This window comes from Panulirus ornatus, chromosome 10 (genome assembly GCF_036320965.1).
Source record: "Panulirus ornatus isolate Po-2019 chromosome 10, ASM3632096v1, whole genome shotgun sequence".
Taxonomy (NCBI): Eukaryota; Metazoa; Arthropoda; class Malacostraca; order Decapoda; family Palinuridae; genus Panulirus; species Panulirus ornatus.
This window is the reverse complement of record NC_092233.1, coordinates 27,448,199-27,466,985: the sequence shown is the minus strand read 5'-3', so window position 1 is coordinate 27,466,985 and position 18,787 is coordinate 27,448,199. Positions and strand designations below refer to the sequence as shown.

The 18,787-nt window shown below is 40.8% G+C and overlaps 1 protein-coding gene across 1 annotated transcript in view; it reads left to right on the top strand.

The window, feature by feature from the left end:
• LOC139750843 (troponin C-like) overlaps positions 1 to 4,828 on the top strand; it is a 44,865-nt gene extending 40,037 nt beyond the window's left edge. The window contains exon 6 of the mRNA XM_071665629.1: positions 3,644 to 4,828. Coding sequence (XP_071521730.1) covers positions 3,644 to 3,669 — 26 coding nt within the window. The 3' untranslated portion in view covers positions 3,670 to 4,828. The remainder of the gene's footprint in view (positions 1 to 3,643) is intronic.
• The last annotated feature ends 13,959 nt before the right edge of the window (positions 4,829 to 18,787 follow it).

Below are 18,787 nucleotides of genomic sequence, written 5' to 3'. Positions count from 1 at the left end.
AGTACACTGATAAAGGAAGCGATATAGCGATCTCTTGCTAATTTCTAGCGTAATTACTTGCCACAGTTTGTAATGGACGATGTTCGTCCACACTACGTCTATGAGCATGACCTGCAGTTTAGATCTGGGTATCTGGTGAACTGCTAGTTTTTCATCAGCGCCAGGTGGTGCTTCTGCTCCTCAGGAGGCCATAATGATTGTGGTTTGGGTGGTTATTGGGTCCAGGTCTCGTGTTGATTTCAGGTTATTTATCCTTTGAATTATCTTAAAGAAAGGAAATTGGTCGGTTTGGATTAGTGTCTGGCGCTCTTGGTGTTGGTATCATTGTTCCCCTCGCGTCCTTGAGTCTCATGCAAAGCGTTGTGGATGTTGAGTGAGTAGCGACGGCCTGTTCTCCACATAAACCATGTCTGTTGTCCTTAAAAGACAACTGGAAGGGGTTGTAACTGAGCTGCACCTCTGGTTTGGTGGGAGTCAGTTATCTCCCTGTTATGGACAAGCTGATCTAAACTTCCCTTTAATGGATTTTATTTTAGTCTCCGTTTTCTTCTGGTGTGATTTTTGAACACAGACTTCCATATGTTCCCTGAACTCGCACGCCTTACCTTAGTCCTCATCTATTCAGTTAACATTAACTGTCAGCTGTCTAATGATGTTTCAGGTATTCCCCTGAAGTTGCCAAATACCTTGCCATAATGCTCCTGGATTCTTTGATAATCTTGTGCCAGGGCGTTGATCGAACCAGGAATAGCAGAGCAAATGCATACAGAAGACCTTCCCACTAGAGGCTATGTCTGCAACACCCACAACCCAGCCCACAACCCTGTGCTGAGAAACAACAGCTGTGACAAAATCCAAAACAGACGAGGGAAACAGAGATGATGTTTGCACCAAACGTCCCACAAAGAAAGGTTGTACGTCACAGTCTACAACACCGGACGAACATACTACAACGACTGGGATAACATCCATCAGATCCCCCGCAAAAAAAATTCCTAGTTATATTGCTCATCACAAGATCACAGACGCCAACGTCACACACACACACACACACACACACACACACACACACACACACACACACAAGAGGACACCACAGTGTTATATGATAAGAAACGGCTTACAGAACTGACACCTTGACGAGTCTCAGGACCCTGACAACTTGTGAGTACAACTACCTCCCTCACTGGGGCTCACTACCGTAGCCACAACCACCATCATTCCCCTCTCACCACCACCACAAGAAGGCTCGGTACTACAAGATTCATATGGACGCCTGAAGCAGACGATAGCGATGGAAGCTTTTCCAAGACATGCGCATCTCGGACACCACACAAAACATCACAAAGAGGAAACGTAATGACAGACAACATTGTCATGCGTGCGTGACACCAACACACCTACACACTCACGGGTGAACATAATGCTACAATGTCAAGATTTCCTGCAGTAGTTTATGGAGAGAGAGAGAGAGAGAGAGAGAGAGAGAGAGAGAGAGAGAGAGAGAGAGAGAGAGAGAGAGAGAGAGAGAGAGAGAGAGAGAGAGAAATGAACACTAGGAAATGATGGTTCTGCTAAGAGGCAGGACAAGAGAGAGAGAGAGAGAGAGTTGTACTCTAAAACATAACCATACAGCCTATACCAAATGGTTATGACTGTGAGGGATAATGCTGATAGACATAGAAGCATCGTCAAATTCAAACCAAGCTTTCCTGGGAGATGTTCTTTGACAATACACATGAAATGTTATCAAAGATGGCAATGGGAAATTTAAGACAGTTGATTTCACACGGGGTTTAATGTTGCATGTACTACGTGGTACAGTGTAACTTGGAGCACAATGTACCATATGATACAGTGTAACATGTAGCACGGGGTACAGTGTAACATGTAGCACGGGGTACAGTGTAACATGTAGCACGTGGTACAGTGCAAAACAGGCCACAGCATAACAAGGGTCACAGCGTGATACAGGTTACAGGGTAACACTGTAGTTTGCCATGGTATGGTTCCATAACAGTGTACAAATAAGGTGCACAGAGACACTAAAGGAAATAATCCCTTAAACCTTGTCCTTCCCCACAAATTTCCTTAATTAAGGTACCACAGGACACCTCATATCATATACCACCCACTTCCTTAATTAAGGTACCACAGGACACCTCATATCATATACCACCCACTTCCTTCTTCAGGACACGACTGAGCCTCCCTCCTCTTGAGAGACAGGCCGTCTACAGATCCGAGTTTAAGAATTTAAAGTAGCAATGAACTACGCTCTCACTGCTAAGACTCCTTAAGGACTATCTCATCACTTACTCTCCCTCACAGGATACTTTCGAGCAACAGTGACATAACGAGCAATGCAAGTTGTGCGAAAATGCCGTTCTTCCCTCTGCTATTACCTACCTTATCGACAACTGAGCTTTCTATCTTTTATGTATATGTAATATTAAGTTTACCAAATGTTGCCAATGCAATAAACATACAGCGAAATTGCACACAGTAAAGATGATAAGAGCATGATATAGGGAGGTTGGGTGTAAACAAACAGTGTTTTTCCAATCACTGGAGTGGTAGTTTACTGTTTGTATTGATGGTTGGGATGAGGCCGTTCTTGTAGCAGTCTGTACGGCCTTGGATGGGTGTGATGTGCGCGTGGTGCTGAACTGCAACTTAGGGACGAGGGATCTCAGATGGATGAAGGTGGCGGTGGCGAGAATGTTGCAGTAGCTTCTTCCCAGCCTGTCGGATGAGGGGTAATAACTGCCTATTGACCGTGACCTGTTTGTACTGTACGAGGAAGGAGCCTCACACTCGTGGGGCAATATGCCTCAAACCCTCTTCGCTGCGCTACAGCTTTTTAGATTTCTCTATGTTCTTTGTTATTCAGTTGACTCCATTCATCCAACATTCTCATACCATAAAACTTTCTCTCTTTGATTATTTTTGCTTAATATCATGTTATGTCGTCTGGTCGTTCACTGTCTGTATCATCAATGTGTTTTCAAAACTAAAAGGTTATGATCAGATCACCCCTCACTTTTCTCTCTTCCTTGATTGGTAACCTGAAGACCTCTAGCCTTTCCTCGTAACTCACCTCCCTTAATTCTGGTACGATCTTTGTTGCCTCTCCTCTGGACCTTCTCTATCATGTGTTTGTGCTTCTGTAGATGCGATGACCAAGTTGAGAAGCATATTGTAGACTTGACCTTATGTATGATGTGAAGAGCTTGCTGAATATTTCCTCGTCCACGAACTTGAACGCGATTGTGTTACACGCCAGCAGACAGCTGGTGTCTTAAACTGTTCCCTTAACATGGGACTCTGGTGACGCATGAGGGACGGTGTAGACTCTTAAGTCCCTCTTGTGTGTGTGTGTGTGTGTGTGTGTGTGTGTGTGTGTATGCGTGCTTATGCATTTATAATGTATGGTCGAAACCAAAATATTTATCTATAAAGTTACATAAAGTTTCTGGAAAATGTTAACAATTTCGTAAAGAAGTAAAAAATAAAGATAAATCTGTTGTACTTTATAATCATGAGTTGTATTATTACAAAAACATTACCTACATCTTTCTTGAATGATCTTTAACAAACTTAAGTACAAGCTTATTTCAACCACTGTGTTTCTCCTTTTCAGAGTTCATGAAGATGATGAACGGTTAAGTGGAGGGTCTGCCTTCCCCCTGCATCCTAGACATACTTTCTGTCACACTCACTTTTATTTCACTCTTAAGTTACTTCACTCTCCTCTAACCTCTCACTCATTATCTCTCACTAATAGTGTCTCTACTCTTGCTGGCTCTGGTCCTACACCTGTCTCCTCCTATCTTAAATACTCATATTTAGGCACAAATTTTGCATGTGGTAATCACTTAGGCTTCGTCGTGTGAGGAGGAGATGTCACCTCGAGGGTCGTGTTCTGCTGCAGGTAACGCTGCTGACAATGACGCTAGCGAGCCAGCCTCACACACTCACCACCATCTCCTCCTCCTCCTCCCACGACTTGGCTGCCACACCTGTCAGAAAATCCTACCACCCAAAATTATATTTTTTCTCTTGTGCAACATGAAAATAATGTCTGCACTCAGTATGAACTCACTTCAGTTTTCATTGGTAGCCTCATAATGATTCCTATTATTTGGCTGTGTATATATATATATGCTGCTTGTATCCTTCGTATTTCTGAAAACTATTGATTATATTCAATACAATGTGAGTGTCGCTTTCCACAGGGAAAGTCTCAAGAAATGCTTAGATTATCATTTTTTTTTTTTCTCTTTGATCTTGACCTTATTTTGAAGGTCGCTCTAGGACATTCTTAGCCTTTTAAGGTGTATATTACCTGCCTGTGTGCATGATATTGATCGAACACTCTGTTCAAGCACTTCCAGATGTTTGTGTTAGCTTCATGAAGAAGGTCTGAGGAACATGGATAAGGGGGGTTTGCTGATGTGAATCTGTTTCCAAGATGGCGTTCGCTGTCGCCTCTATGCAAGACACACTGTTAACGCCTCGTTCAGTCATCCTCGTCTGTTAACACCTCGTTCAGTCATCCTCGTCTGTTAACACCTCGTTCAGTCATCCTCGTCTGTTAACACCTCGTTCAGTCATCCTCGTCTGTTAACACCTCGTTCAGTCATCCTCGTCTGTTATCACATTTTGCTTCCTGCTCACTGTTATGACCTACATGTTAATATGTCTTGTGTATAATCACTGGGCCCATCAGTGGCGTCTGTATTCTTCTTCTTCTTCTTCTTTCTCTTTCTTTTTTTAAACGCTCATCGAGAGAAATTGATGAAGTTATTAAAGTGTGGTGTCATCTCGTGTTTCTTTTCTTTCAATCCTCTGGTTTCCACATGAATATACCTGGCGTAGTGCTGCTGAGGGACTGTACCAGCAAGGTGATCCTGGTGCAAGTAGCTATAGCACGTACAATACGGACGTACGTGGTACGTGGTCACACGTACGCGGTCTACGCTACACCCTGAACATCAGGTGACTTTCACTTGATCTTCATGGGTCAGGTCAAACGCATCTTCTGTTACGCTCCTGACACCACTGGCCTTTGACCAGAGCCGTAAGCGTCAGGTTAAAAACATCTTCACGAATCTAAGGTTTTGGTGCTGGTGGCTGGAAAGGAAGTGTAAAACGAAATAACAAATATTATATGTTTCTGTCTTACGAAAGATGTATGAACACACACACACACACACACACACACACACACACACTACAAATAAAATCATAGTACATATATGCAAGGTTAAGCTAAGAGGCAACACGAGTGAAAACTCTCTCTGTAACACGCAAACAGCAATCACTCGTCAAAAAAAATAGGAAATGTGACAACAAAAAGGCAACAGTCTCTGTTGCAAACACTCATGTAAAACACCAGTAAACAAACAGGTGGCCTAATATCAGTCGAAATTACATGGATTAACAATGTCATCAGTTGTTGTATCAATCGATGTGTTACGTGAAGCTGAAACTTGAACTGGGGAGAATTGTTGCAAATAAAATCCAGACGAAACTACGACATGATAAGTCTGTCACCAGATCAACCAAAGAGAATGGAGGATGACGCAGATAATCTGGGTTGTCTATGTGGCGGAAAAAATGATCAGAGAGGAACTGAGGAATGAAACAGCTGGGACGTTAGGAGTAGAGGAAATAACCTCAGTGATGTAGACAGCTAAGGTCAAAAGCTACGGCTAATAGATGACGAACTTAGGAAGGTTAAGATGAGAGAACATGACTACACCATCCTTGAAGGAACTGAGTAAGAAGACTATCAGTCACAAGGAACCCTAGGAAAGGGCAAGAGAGATAAGTCACGAAGGTTTGAATTTCTTAGTGGGGTAATCTTGATATAGGTCGGTCAAATACAGCATACAGGGCAGAGGCAGCAGAGATACTGTCGGATGTAAACAGAAGACAAAGATCAGCTATACTAAACACAGCAAAGTGTCGAAAGTAAAAAAAGAAATGATAGAGATCAGTGAAATATGATACACAGAGGAAAGATACGTAGGACAAAGACTATCAAAGAGAGAGAGAGAGAGAGAGAGAGAGAGAGAGAGAGAGAGAGAGAGAGAGAGAGAGAGAGAGAGAGAGAGAGAGAGAGAGAGAGAAGGGGACACAGATCAGAAATAATCCTGAGACTGAGCAACGGGTACCACAGAGTACTGACTGGCGATGAGGAACAGAGATCTGGGGACACTTATGTGAAGCAGAGCTGCATAGAACTCTCTTAAGTAAAGCTACACAGTGGATCATATACTCTGTTGGAGACCAAGTTAATAAGGGATCATATGAAGTGTACGTAAGCAGGTTTGGTTAAGTGCGGAGTATCCTGTATTGAATTATATAGGTGAAAGTGCAGGTATGAGAGAGAACGGAGACATGATGGTGAACATGTGAGTATTTTAGAACTCATCCAACTAGTGGGTTAGACCAGAACTAGAAGAGTTAATGAAACGGGAAGTAGACAGTGAGTGGGCTAGTCCAGAACTACAACAGCTATCGAAGTGGGAGGTAGCTAACGAGTGAAGTGGGAGGTAGCTAACGAGTGAAGTGGGAGGTAGCTAACGAGTGAAGTGGGAGGTAGCTAACGAGTGAAGTGGGAGGTAGCTAACGAGTGAGGTACCCCAGAATTAGAAGAGTTGCTGGAGTGGGAGGTACTTAACGAGTTGGGGTACTTCAGAACTAAAAGACTTAGAGAAGTGGGAATAGACAATATGGGGGTTAGATAAGACCTAGAAGTGTTAGTGAAGTGGGAGTAGCCACTTCACTAATATTTCTAGGTCTTATCTTACCCCAATATTGGCTATTCCCACTTCTCTAAGTCTGGAGTAGCCAATATGTGGCTTAGATAAGACCTAAAAGTGTTAGTGAAGTGGGAGGTAGAAATACGTGGTTTATTGGTGATCTTTGGACCTGTAGTTCATACTCCAACCAAAGAAGAAAGATAATGTACGAAGAGAGACAGAGAAGGAGAGTTTCTCGAGGCTGTAGGCACGGCAAGTGCTGTTTCGACGGACTAAAGTTGCCAAAAAAATTAGAAAAGTATATTCAAAGTAAAAGCTCTCGACCAAGAAAGATTACAAGGAAAATGGGGACCAATGGCCAAGTGGGTTAAAAAACTTGTTGGCTCGGAAGAAGTCTCCTTGTGGCCTTCATCAGAAGAGACAAGTCAAATATGACGAGAGAAAAGTAAGGAAAATTCACATGAAGGAAAAACCTCTGGATCATTAGCACAGAGATGACAGCTATAGTACACAATACTGAAATAGGACTGACAGCAATGCAAAGAGACGGTGGTAGGTGAGTGGTGAGTGAAGGAGAGATGAGATGTTAAGACTGGTTAGGCTAAGCCATACCAGACGTTGGTGGAGTTGTTTACACTATACGAGGCAGAGGTATGAGAACTGAACAGGTCGTCTTGGTGGGATACATGACAGCGAGGAAGGAAAGAGCAAAGGAGGAGATACATTAACCGTCTTGATATGAAACAATCTGAAACGCCAACAATGAGGAGTATATTGTAGGAAAACTAATAGAAAGCGTTTGATAAACAATTGAGATCTATATACCAGATATGATTCAGAATGAGCATCGCATGTTTGGTCACCGAGAATACGAAAACACTAAGATCTAAGAACACAGTAGGTTCAGAGGAGGACAGATAAGACGGTACCTGAAATAAGTGAGTTGAGATACTGGGACGGGTCAGAGGCAATTAGTCTTTTCACCATGGAGGAGAGAAGAGTAAGGGAAAAGTTGATCACAACCTTCAGGTTTTGAATTAGCTTGGCAATGTTGACAGCAAACGATTCTTTGGACACAAAGAAAGAGCAAACAAAGGCCTTTATGAATATCACAAGAAAGTTGTCGGAAAAGACATGAAGTACATATATTGCATCAGAGTTTTGGATGAGATGAGTCAACTGAGCGATGAAGCTGTGGATATCTGATGTTTATACAGATGTCTGCAATGTTGTATAATGGTGGAGAAAGTCCAAGTGTGTAAAACCTCCTCCCTGCACTGTCTACGTAGGTACTTACACACCTAGTCATACACACAGACATAGGCATTCACATTTACATAGATATACACATATGTTATTATCTTTCCTCTTTGACTTCCTCCCCTTTAGAATATGAGGAACATCATATAAGTATGTTCTCCCAACCTCAAAATCAAATAATTGTTCTGAGGATAAGGGAGGAGGAATACTGCACGTATTTCCAGCGTGTCGTAGAAAGCGACTAAAAGGGGAGGGAGCGGGGGGGGGGGAGAGGAGCTGGAAATCCTCCCCTCCAATTTTACTTTCCAAAGAAGGATCAGAGAAAAAGGCCAAGTGAGCATTTCTCCCTTAAGATTCAGGAAATGGCGAATATGTATATATATATATATATATATATATATATATATATATATATATATATATATATATATATATATATATATATATATATATATATATATATATATATATATATATGTATATATATATATATATATATATATGTATATATATATATATATATATATATATATATATATATATATATATATATATATTCATTTTATCTATTTTGCTTCGTCGCTGTCTCCCGCGTTAGCGAGGCAGCGCAAGGAAACAGACGAAAGAATGGCCCAACCTACAAACATACACATGTATATACATACGCGTCCACACACGCAAATATACATACCTATACATCTCAGCGTATACATATATATACACACACAGACATATACATGTATACACATGTACATAATTCATACTGTTTGCCTTTATTCATTTCCATCGCCACCCCGCCAAACATGAAATAACAACCCCCTCCCCCCGCAATTACACGAGGTAACGCTAGGAAAAGACAACAAAGGCCACATTCGTTCACACTCAGTCTTTAGCTGTCATGTATAATGCACTGAAACTACAGCTCCCTTTCCACATCCAGGCTCCACAGAACTTTCCATGGTTTACCCCAGACGCTTCACACGCCCTGGTTCAATCCAATGACAGCACGTCGACCCCGGTATATCACATCGTTCCAATTCACTTTATTCCTTGCATGCCCTTCACCCTCCTGCATGTTCAGGCCCCGATCACTCAAAATCTTTTTCACTCCATCTATCCACCTCCAATTTGGTCTCCCACTTCTCGTTCCCTCCACCTCTGACACATATATCCTCTTGGTTAATCTTTCCTCACTCATTCTCTCCATGTGACCAAACTATTTCAAAACACCCTCTTCTGCTCTCTCAACCACACTCTTTTTATTACCACACATCTCTCTTACCCTATTATCACTTACTCGATCAAACCACCTCACAGCACATATTGTCCTCAAACATCTCATTTCCAGCACATCCACCCTCCTCCGCACAATTCTATCTATAGCCCACGACTCGCAACCACATATTGTTGGAACCACTATTCCTTCAAACATACCCATTTCTGCTTTCCAAGATAATGTTCTCGACTTCCACACATTCTTCAACGCTCTCAGTACTTTCGCCCCCTCCCCCACCCTATGATTCACTTTCGCTTCCATGGTTCCATCCGCTGCCAAATCCACTCCCAGATATCTAAAACACTTCACTTCCTACAGTTCTTCTCCATTCAAACTTACCTCCCAATTGACTTGACCCTCAACCCTAGTGTACCTAATAACCTTGCACTTATTCACATTTACTCTCAGCTTCTTTCACACAGTTTGCCAAACTCAGTCAACAGCTTCAGCAGTTTCTCACACGAATCAGCCACCAGCGTTGTATCATCAGCGAACAACAAATGACTCACTTCCCAAGCTCTCTCATCCAGAACAGACTGCATACTTGCCCCTCTTTCCAAAACTCTTGCATTCACCTCCCTAACAACCCCATGCATAAACAAATTAAACAACCATGGAGACATCACACACCCTTCCCGTAAACCAACATTCACTGAAAACCAATCACTTTCCTCTCTTCCTATATAAAACAGGGTAGACGTGTTGGACATGGAGAGATCTGATGGCGTGCCTAAAGTTATCGCGCGGTTATGAATCTATCGGGCAGATAGATAATGTAACCTGGGAGCAGCAAATCAAACAGACGTGGGAACAACAAGGGAACCAGATGGTAGCCAGTTTTGCCATATCTGTCTAACCTGTATGATAATCTAGTATTATTGACGTATAGTTGTTATTTGATATATTGGGAATAGCATAACTTGCAAGTAAGAATATACACTATTACTAGAGTCACTATATAGGGGAGGGAGGAGACCATATGTTGGTAACCTAACGGTGTTGATCGGCGTTTAGTGACAACAGTGAGGGGCCGACAGCCACCCACTGACCCCCCATCACATCCCACCCGCGGGGAGGTAAGATGTCAATTATGGGACTCTTGTAACATTGCTTAGCTAGCAAGCTCAAAGTATCATATTGTAAGAATAATGTAAGGAATTAGCACGTGAAATAACCCGTGGCGTGTATCATGAGTATAGCTGTGGTTTAATTATAGAAATTAGATTGTTAAACTCATAAAGGACATGTCCTCGTCCATAGCGGCTCCTATATAGGATGAAGCCAAGTGTAAAAGTTTACCATTTACGGTGCTCAGATAACAACATACAGCGATTCCGTTTCAAATCATGACACAACGAAAATGTATCGAGTGTGGAAAAATAAGAAAGTGACATAGTGAAGTAATTAATCAGGGAAACTGAGATGATCGCCTTGGCAACCCAGCGTGATTCCGGGTCACACAGTACACAGAGGAGACTCAGTCTCAGTGTCAGTCACTGAGTATCCTATCCCCTTGGAGACACTGAGCCAGTCCGGGGGCATAGCATTCAACATCCACCAAGAAATCCCGGTAAGCTAACACCTCGATTTGTTAAGAAAGATGTCTTTATAAAGTGTGCATGACTCGCCTCCTGAGCCAATAATGTGTCTAGAAGAGGCTGATAACGTCAGTTCCTTCAGGGCAGTCTGGTTGGGTCGAACCTGGCTGGGTCGAGGAGCTGTTTGAGTCGAGCCTGGTTGGGTCGAGCCTGGTTGGGTCGAACCTGGTTGAGTCGGGCCTAGTTGGGTCGAGCATGGTTGGGCCGAGGTAAATTAGGTTGAGCATCCAAGTTGGGTCGAGCACCTGTTTGGGTCGAGTACCTGTAGGGCACCAGTCAGGGACCCAGCTGGGAAGAGTCATAATAACGTGCTTGTGGTGTGCTTCATCCAGCCGTTGAGTGAAGCACGAACATGAACCGACCTGACGTGGAGGACGAAGGTCCATCGCTTGGCCACAGACACACTCACGCCGAGACCCGGCTGCAGGACAGCTACTAAAAATCCAGCTAAGAACAAGTGTTACAATGTGAACCGTTCAAGTGAAGTGTCAGCACCAGAGAACAAGAAGTCCCTTGCAACTGTGAGTTAGGATGTTTAGCGACTATCAGCACTTGTGTTATGATGCAGGCCACATTATTTCTCATACTGTGAATAGCCTTAGGTGTTAAGGGATCCCAGTGACTACGCACACACACACACATGTCACTATCATGTTATGTGGACTCATTCTATCTTTGTCTTAAATGCAAGGTTAATGGCTTTTTCTTAGCCCACAGGAAAGCGAGTAGTCAAAGTATGCTTGGCAATCCATTGGCCTAGTTGGGTCATTAATGTCTGAATTAACGGGTTTTACTTGAGCCATGGCTATGGCCGCCCCCAATGGTCGCCTCACTTGAACATCATCAACCATCATATGATAATCTCTAGTAAGTAATGCTAGCAATAACGTAGTAACGTAGTATCTCATACATTTCTTTTTCTCTCATCTTTTATCGAAACAGCTCACACTTGAGTTACCCTTACATACTTCCCTTCATCAAACTATGATCATTATATCATAAATGACATGAGGAACATGACAGTACCAGAGGTTGTGGCTGGTACTATACATGAGAGCACCAGAGGTCGTGGCACCATATGTGACAGGTGGAACATGACAGTACCAGAGGTGGTGACATCACACATGACAGGAAGAACATGGCACCACATTACTCGCCTCTGCTCACAGTTCTACCTACACCATCACGTCATCTTTTGTCGTCATCAGTTCCTGGTGTTTATATTCATAAATTTCTGGACTATTGTTTCCATATCTCTTGATTTTTCTTCCTATCAGTCTCGCCATTCCATGAGGGCCAGTTCATCCTCACTGCCGTTGACCTTGTTACTGGGTGTTCTGTCGTTTCACAATTTTTCTCTCTTTTTCTCTACACCCTCACTCACCTGTCTTTTCCATTCTCCGCACTGACTCTCACCCAGTTCTCTTCCGGCACCGAGGCATAAGTCCGGAAGATGATGGGTAGATGGGTCAGTGGGTAGATGGTGGCCAGAGGCAACATGTGCACGTATTCCATCCTCCTTTCCAGACTCCAAGTGAAGCGGAGCTGACCCCTCCTCCCTGCTGGCCATACATCCTCCTCCTCCTCCTCCCTCTTCACCAGCTGGGATGAGGCTGTCCGTGTCCTCACTGGCTAGCCCAGCCTCCTTTTCCTCCTCTCTTCACTAAAACATATTCATGGCGACATCTACGGCTAAGAAATTAATCCGCATGAATTTCATCATTCGGAAATACTCGCTTCACCATCTTTCCGAAGTATGGAGAGTTCTCTGACCGTCATTAGCCAGGTTTCGCTCAGAACTGGTGTCATATAACCAACATCTTTTTGCCAGCCTCCAAGTGACCACATCTCGATGTGCTTAGGTACACACACACTAGCCAAGTCTGACTCCTCGACTTGGTTGTGGCCAAGTTAACCGTGTGGGACCGTCTGTTGGCCATACCCGTGATATCCTGGTTTGGTCTGTTGCTAAGCCAACCGTGTCTCACTGTAAAGCTGTCCGTCTGAGCAATAGAAATATAAAGGAGTTTGATAGCTTGTATATCTCATCCACGTCAGAGACATTTCATAAGGAAATGAATGTAATCTGACGTGAATCGAGAACAGGGAATTTTTGCCGGCACATTTCGAGACTAACTTCGAACCACAGTTGAACAGTGAGGCATTTATGTAAGGAAATGACTTCTGTTGTGAATTTCAGTGCAACTTCGAGAAAATCTGTCTTGGCAGCCAGCAGCAGCAAGAGAAGACTAGGAGTACGAAGTTAATAGGAAAAAAAGATTAATGGGAAAGAGTATCATTACGAAGTTACATTTGAAGTATTTGGAAAGAAGGATATCCGAACATACCAGAGGTCCTGGAAAGTGAAGCAAAATCTCTATGGTTCACGGTAAGGAGCAACGGGTACAACATATTATGTGGTTCGTAGTCTCATTATTGTGGTTAAGACGTCTGAGCCTCGAGGGATGGAGGACGAATAGGAAAGACGATTGTAGTAAACAAAGGGATGTTGGCTTGGGGTCTGTGTCTGTATGTGAAGTATTCTACATATTAACCCACACACACACACACACACACACACACACACACACACACACTTTAAAGTGTACTTTATTACCATAAGTACGGCTCTACGACTGTGGTAACAACAGTCATTCATAAGTAAAGATGCAAGCTGGTCCTTCTTGATGTGTATGACACCACGTCACTCCTCTCTCCCTAGTGCCACTTTACCTCATCGTGAGTGACCAGGTTTTCCCGTTCTCAGTGGCAGGTGTATCGTGCCACCCATGCCCTCCGTGTGAGCGGTAGCGCAAAAGGGTTACAGAGGTCACTCAAGAGTCTGTGTCAGACCCCCAGTAGACTGATGGATCATAAGATCTCTCCATTTCCATTCATTTCATAAATCTACAGTCACACCACACAGTAGACTCATCATGTGTGTGAGGTGCAGCGAGACGGACAAGATACATACAGTGTCGGAATATCAGATATCATCAATAGTATAATGTTGTACCATTTCTTGCCGGGTTTCCCTTGCACTTATCCTTTAGAAATTCTATATATATTTTTTTTCCACAGTTTAAGACACAGTTTTCTGTTATGTGTCCATATCTTTGGCCACAAACTTTATAGTTCACATGATAACCATCTCTAGATAAGGCAGAGTCTCGATAGCAATAACACCCTGACCTTTATTCTAACAGTGATAACATCTTCTAATCTACTAATACATATCAAGACAAAAGAATACAAATGAAATCAAACATCAATAGACTATTGGGTCCTAAAGAGATGGTATGTGAGAGTAGATCAGGAGAGAAACATAAGGATTCATATGGTAGAAGTAGAAAACCATATAGACTTTTCATATTATTTTCTTAATATTCTCTACACACACACTATATTGTACTTGACACACTTCACTGACATGGGAAATGGGTCTGTTGGTACCTATTTACGCTTGTCTACTTCCGTCAAATAGCTCTTCAGTTTGTCTAACACATCGGCTTTGGGGAAACTGATGTGAAAGGAAAACCAGAAGAATTTGATTCGAGTCCATTTACCAGTAACGCTGGCATGTCTGCATCAGGCTTCAGAGACAAGCATGGCGCATTCTGGTCTCTGAGTATTCAGGGCAAGTAGTGAGGATAAAGAACCAGGGACAATTAAGCTGGTTGTGGTTGTGTAGTGTGTGCAAGCGAGGATTATGGCGAACAATTCACTCCGTGAGTAACTGCACTGAACCAAACCTATTAGAATTCCTCTCAGACGATGTGGTCTCAATAGCAACAACACCTTGAGACGTCAACACGACCCTTGAGGACAACGGTACGACCCTTGGGTATAACAGCCTGGCTTTGATTGGTCAGGTCAGAAGCGATGCTCAATAGGTTGCTGTACCTTCCTTATATCAAAAGAATTAATCACCCTCTCTCTCTCTCTCTCTCTCTCTCTCTCTCTCTCTCTCTCTCTCTCTCTCTCTCTCTCTCTCTCTCTCTCTCTCTCTCTCTCTCTCAGCATACGTGACCTACTGTAAACTGAGAGGAATGTGACTGAAATGTAACCCATGATCTAAGAAGGTTATTCACTATCGTGTATGTCCGAATGTATGTTGGTTCAGGAGAACTGATTCAACACGAATATAAGTGGATTCAGGAGACTTGATTCAGCACGAATATAAGTGGATTCAGGAGAATTGATTAAGCACGAATATAAAATAGTTTAGGAAACTTGATTTAGCACGAATATGATAGTTTAGGAGACTTGATTCAGCACGAATGTAAGTTAGTTTAGGAGACTTGATTCAGCACGAATGTAAGTTAGTTTAGGAGACTTGATTCAACACGAATATAAGTTAGTTTAGGAGACTTGATTCAGCACGAATATAAGTTAGTTTAGGAGACTTGATTCAGCACGAATGTAAGTTAGTTTAGGAGACTTGATTCAACACGAATATAAGTTAGTTTAGGAGACTTGATTCAGCACGAATATAAGTTAGTTTAGGAGACTTGATTCAGCACGAATGTAAGTTAGTTTAGGAGACTTGATTCAGCACGAATATAAGTTAGTTTAGGAGACTTGATTCAGCACGAATATAAGTTAGTTTAGGAGACTTGATTCAGCACGAATGTAAGTTAGTTTAGGAGACTTGATTCAGCACGAATGTAAGTTAGTTTAGGAGACTTGATTCAGCACGAATGTAAGTTAGTTTAGGAGACTTGATTCAACACGAATATAAGTTAGTTTAGGAGACTTGATTCAGCACGAATATAAGTTAGTTTAGGAGACTTGATTCAGCACGAATGTAAGTTAGTTTAGGAGACTTGATTCAACACGAATATAAGTTAGTTTAGGAGACTTGATTCAGCACGAATATAAGTTAGTTTAGGAGACTTGATTCAGCACGAATGTAAGTTAGTTTAGGAGACTTGATTCAACACGAATATAAGTTAGTTTAGGAGACTTGATTCAGCACGAATATAAGTTAGTTTAGGAGACTTGATTCAGCACGAATGTAAGTTAGTTTAGGAGACTTGATTCAACACGAATATAAGTTAGTTTAGGAGACTTGATTCAGCACGAATATAAGTTAGTTTAGGAGACTTGATTCAGCACGAATGTAAGTTAGTTTAGGAGACTTGATTCAACACGATTATAAGTTAGTTTAGGAGACTTGATTCAGCACGAATGTAAGTTAGTTTAGGAGACTTGATTCAGCACGAATGTAAGTTAGTTTAGGAGACTTGATTCAGCACGAATGTAAGTTAGTTTAGGAGACTTGATTCAACACGAATATAAGTTAGTTTAGGAGACTTGATTCAGCACGAATGTAAGTTAGTTTAGGAGACTTGATTCAACACGATTATAAGTTAGTTTAGGAGACTTGATTCAGCACGAATGTAAGTTAGTTTAGGAGACTTGATTCAACACGAATATAAGTTAGTTTAGGAGACTTGATTCAGCACGAATGTAAGTTAGTTTAGGAGACTTGATTCAACACGATTATAAGTTAGTTTAGGAGACTTGATTCAGCACGAATGTAAGTTAGTTTAGGAGACTTGATTCAACACGATTATAAGTTAGTTTAGGAGACTTGATTCAGCACGAATATAAGTTAGTTTAGGAGACTTGATTCAGCACGAATGTAAGTTAGTTTAGGAGACTTGATTCAGCACGATTATAAGTTGATTTAGGAGAATTGATTAAGCACGAATATAGGGTTAATTCAGGAGACTTGATTCAGCACAAACATAAGCTAATTTAGGAGACTTGATTCAGCACGAATATAAGTTGACTCAGGGGACTTGTTTCAGCACGAACATAAGTGGATTCAGGAGACTTGATTCAGCACGAATATAAGTTCGGTCAGGAGACTTGATTCAAGTTTACCTTACATCTGCATCATTCTAGTGTTTGCCAGCGAACTATACCTACAGTTTTCCAGGAATGATTATAAAATATGATTATTGGCATAATGATCATTACAAAATATGATTATTGGCATAATGATCATTACAAAATATGATTATTGGAATAATGATCATTACAAAATATGATTATTGGAATAATGATCATTACAAAATATGATTATTGGAATAATGATCATTACAAAATATGATTATTGGAATAATGATCATTACAAAATATGATTATTGGAATAATGATCATTACAAAATATGATTATTGGAATAATGATCATTACAAAATATGATTATTGGCATAATGATCATTACAAAATATGATTATTGACATAATGATCATTACAAAATATGATTATTGGAATAATGATCATTACAAAATATGATTATTGGAATAATGATCATTACAAAATATGATTATTGGAATAATGATCATTACAAAATATGATTATTGGCATAATGATCATTACAAAATATGATTATTGGAATAATGATCATTACAAAATATGATTATTGGCATAATGATCATTACAAAATATGATTATTGGCATAATGATCATTACAAAATATGATTATTGGCATAATGATCATTACAAAATATGATTATTGGCATAATGATCATTACAAAATATGATTATTGGCATAATGATCATTACAAAATATGATTATTGGCATAATGATCATTACAAAATATGATTATTGGCATAATGATCATTACAAAATATGATTATTGGAATAATGATCATTACAAAATATGATTATTGGCATAATGATCATTACAAAATATGATTATTGGCATAATGATCATTACAAAATATGATTATTGGCATAATGATCATTACAAAATATGATTATTGGAATAATGATCATTACAAAATATGATTATTGGAATAATGATCATTTCTTGTGAATTCATCGGCGACCTTCTTCTCTCGTGCCTCCAACCTGCCCACAAGTGCTTGCTACCAGACATTCCACTGACTAATCCGAAGGTTTTAGTAACAATGAATGTACAATAGTGGTTCTGCTGGCCTCTGCCACACCCATTGTACTTAATCCTGTTCCACATGTCACCCGCACGCACGTGCGTCCTGCGCCCTCACGCACTCAGCATTGTCTGCTCAGGTTTGCTTCTTTGTTTTCATCATTCTTCTCTTGATTACGTCTCAGTCTCCAGAAAACATCTGACGGGGAGTGATAAAGGATCGAGTATCATTTGCAGAAGTCATAGGTGTCTTTAGGAAACGTTTGAAGCTTATAGTTTAGAAGGAAAGATTTAGATAACAGTTACAGAATCTATAAACGTATGAGGAAAAGCAAGTGGTCGTTTGAAGAATTCATAGATGCATAAGATAAGCTTGAATACCACAAAAAGAAATAGTAAATGTGTAGTACAGATTCAAATGCATTTGACCGGATTCGCGAATGCAGTGTATAAGGCTTCAATATCTTTCACAAAGTCAATATATGTATAAGACAGATTCAGATTCCTTTTACAGCATACACGAATGCAGTGTCGTGCTGGTGGAGGTGATTAAAGACTGTCCCAAGCTCCTGTGATTGTGTACTTAGTTCCTATTGAATTCTATTTTTCGACAAATTCCTTTGGATATGTCCTTATTAAGACCATACCTCCCTCCCAGGGTTACTGACAACTTCTGGTGAATTCATGAGGTCATTTGTCATCGAACAATGGAAGTTTGTATATAAGTTATGACACTGTGCGTGTGAGGACAGCGTGTCATAAGCCTAAGTAAAAGGATTAATCATGTGCCATATATATATATATATATATATATATATATATATATATATATATATATATATATATATATATATATATATATATATATATATATATATATATATATATATATATATGATCTTATGTACAGAAAGAATATAGTTTACTTCTATGAATCATAAGTGAATTTTGAGACGTGTTTGTGAGAGACATAA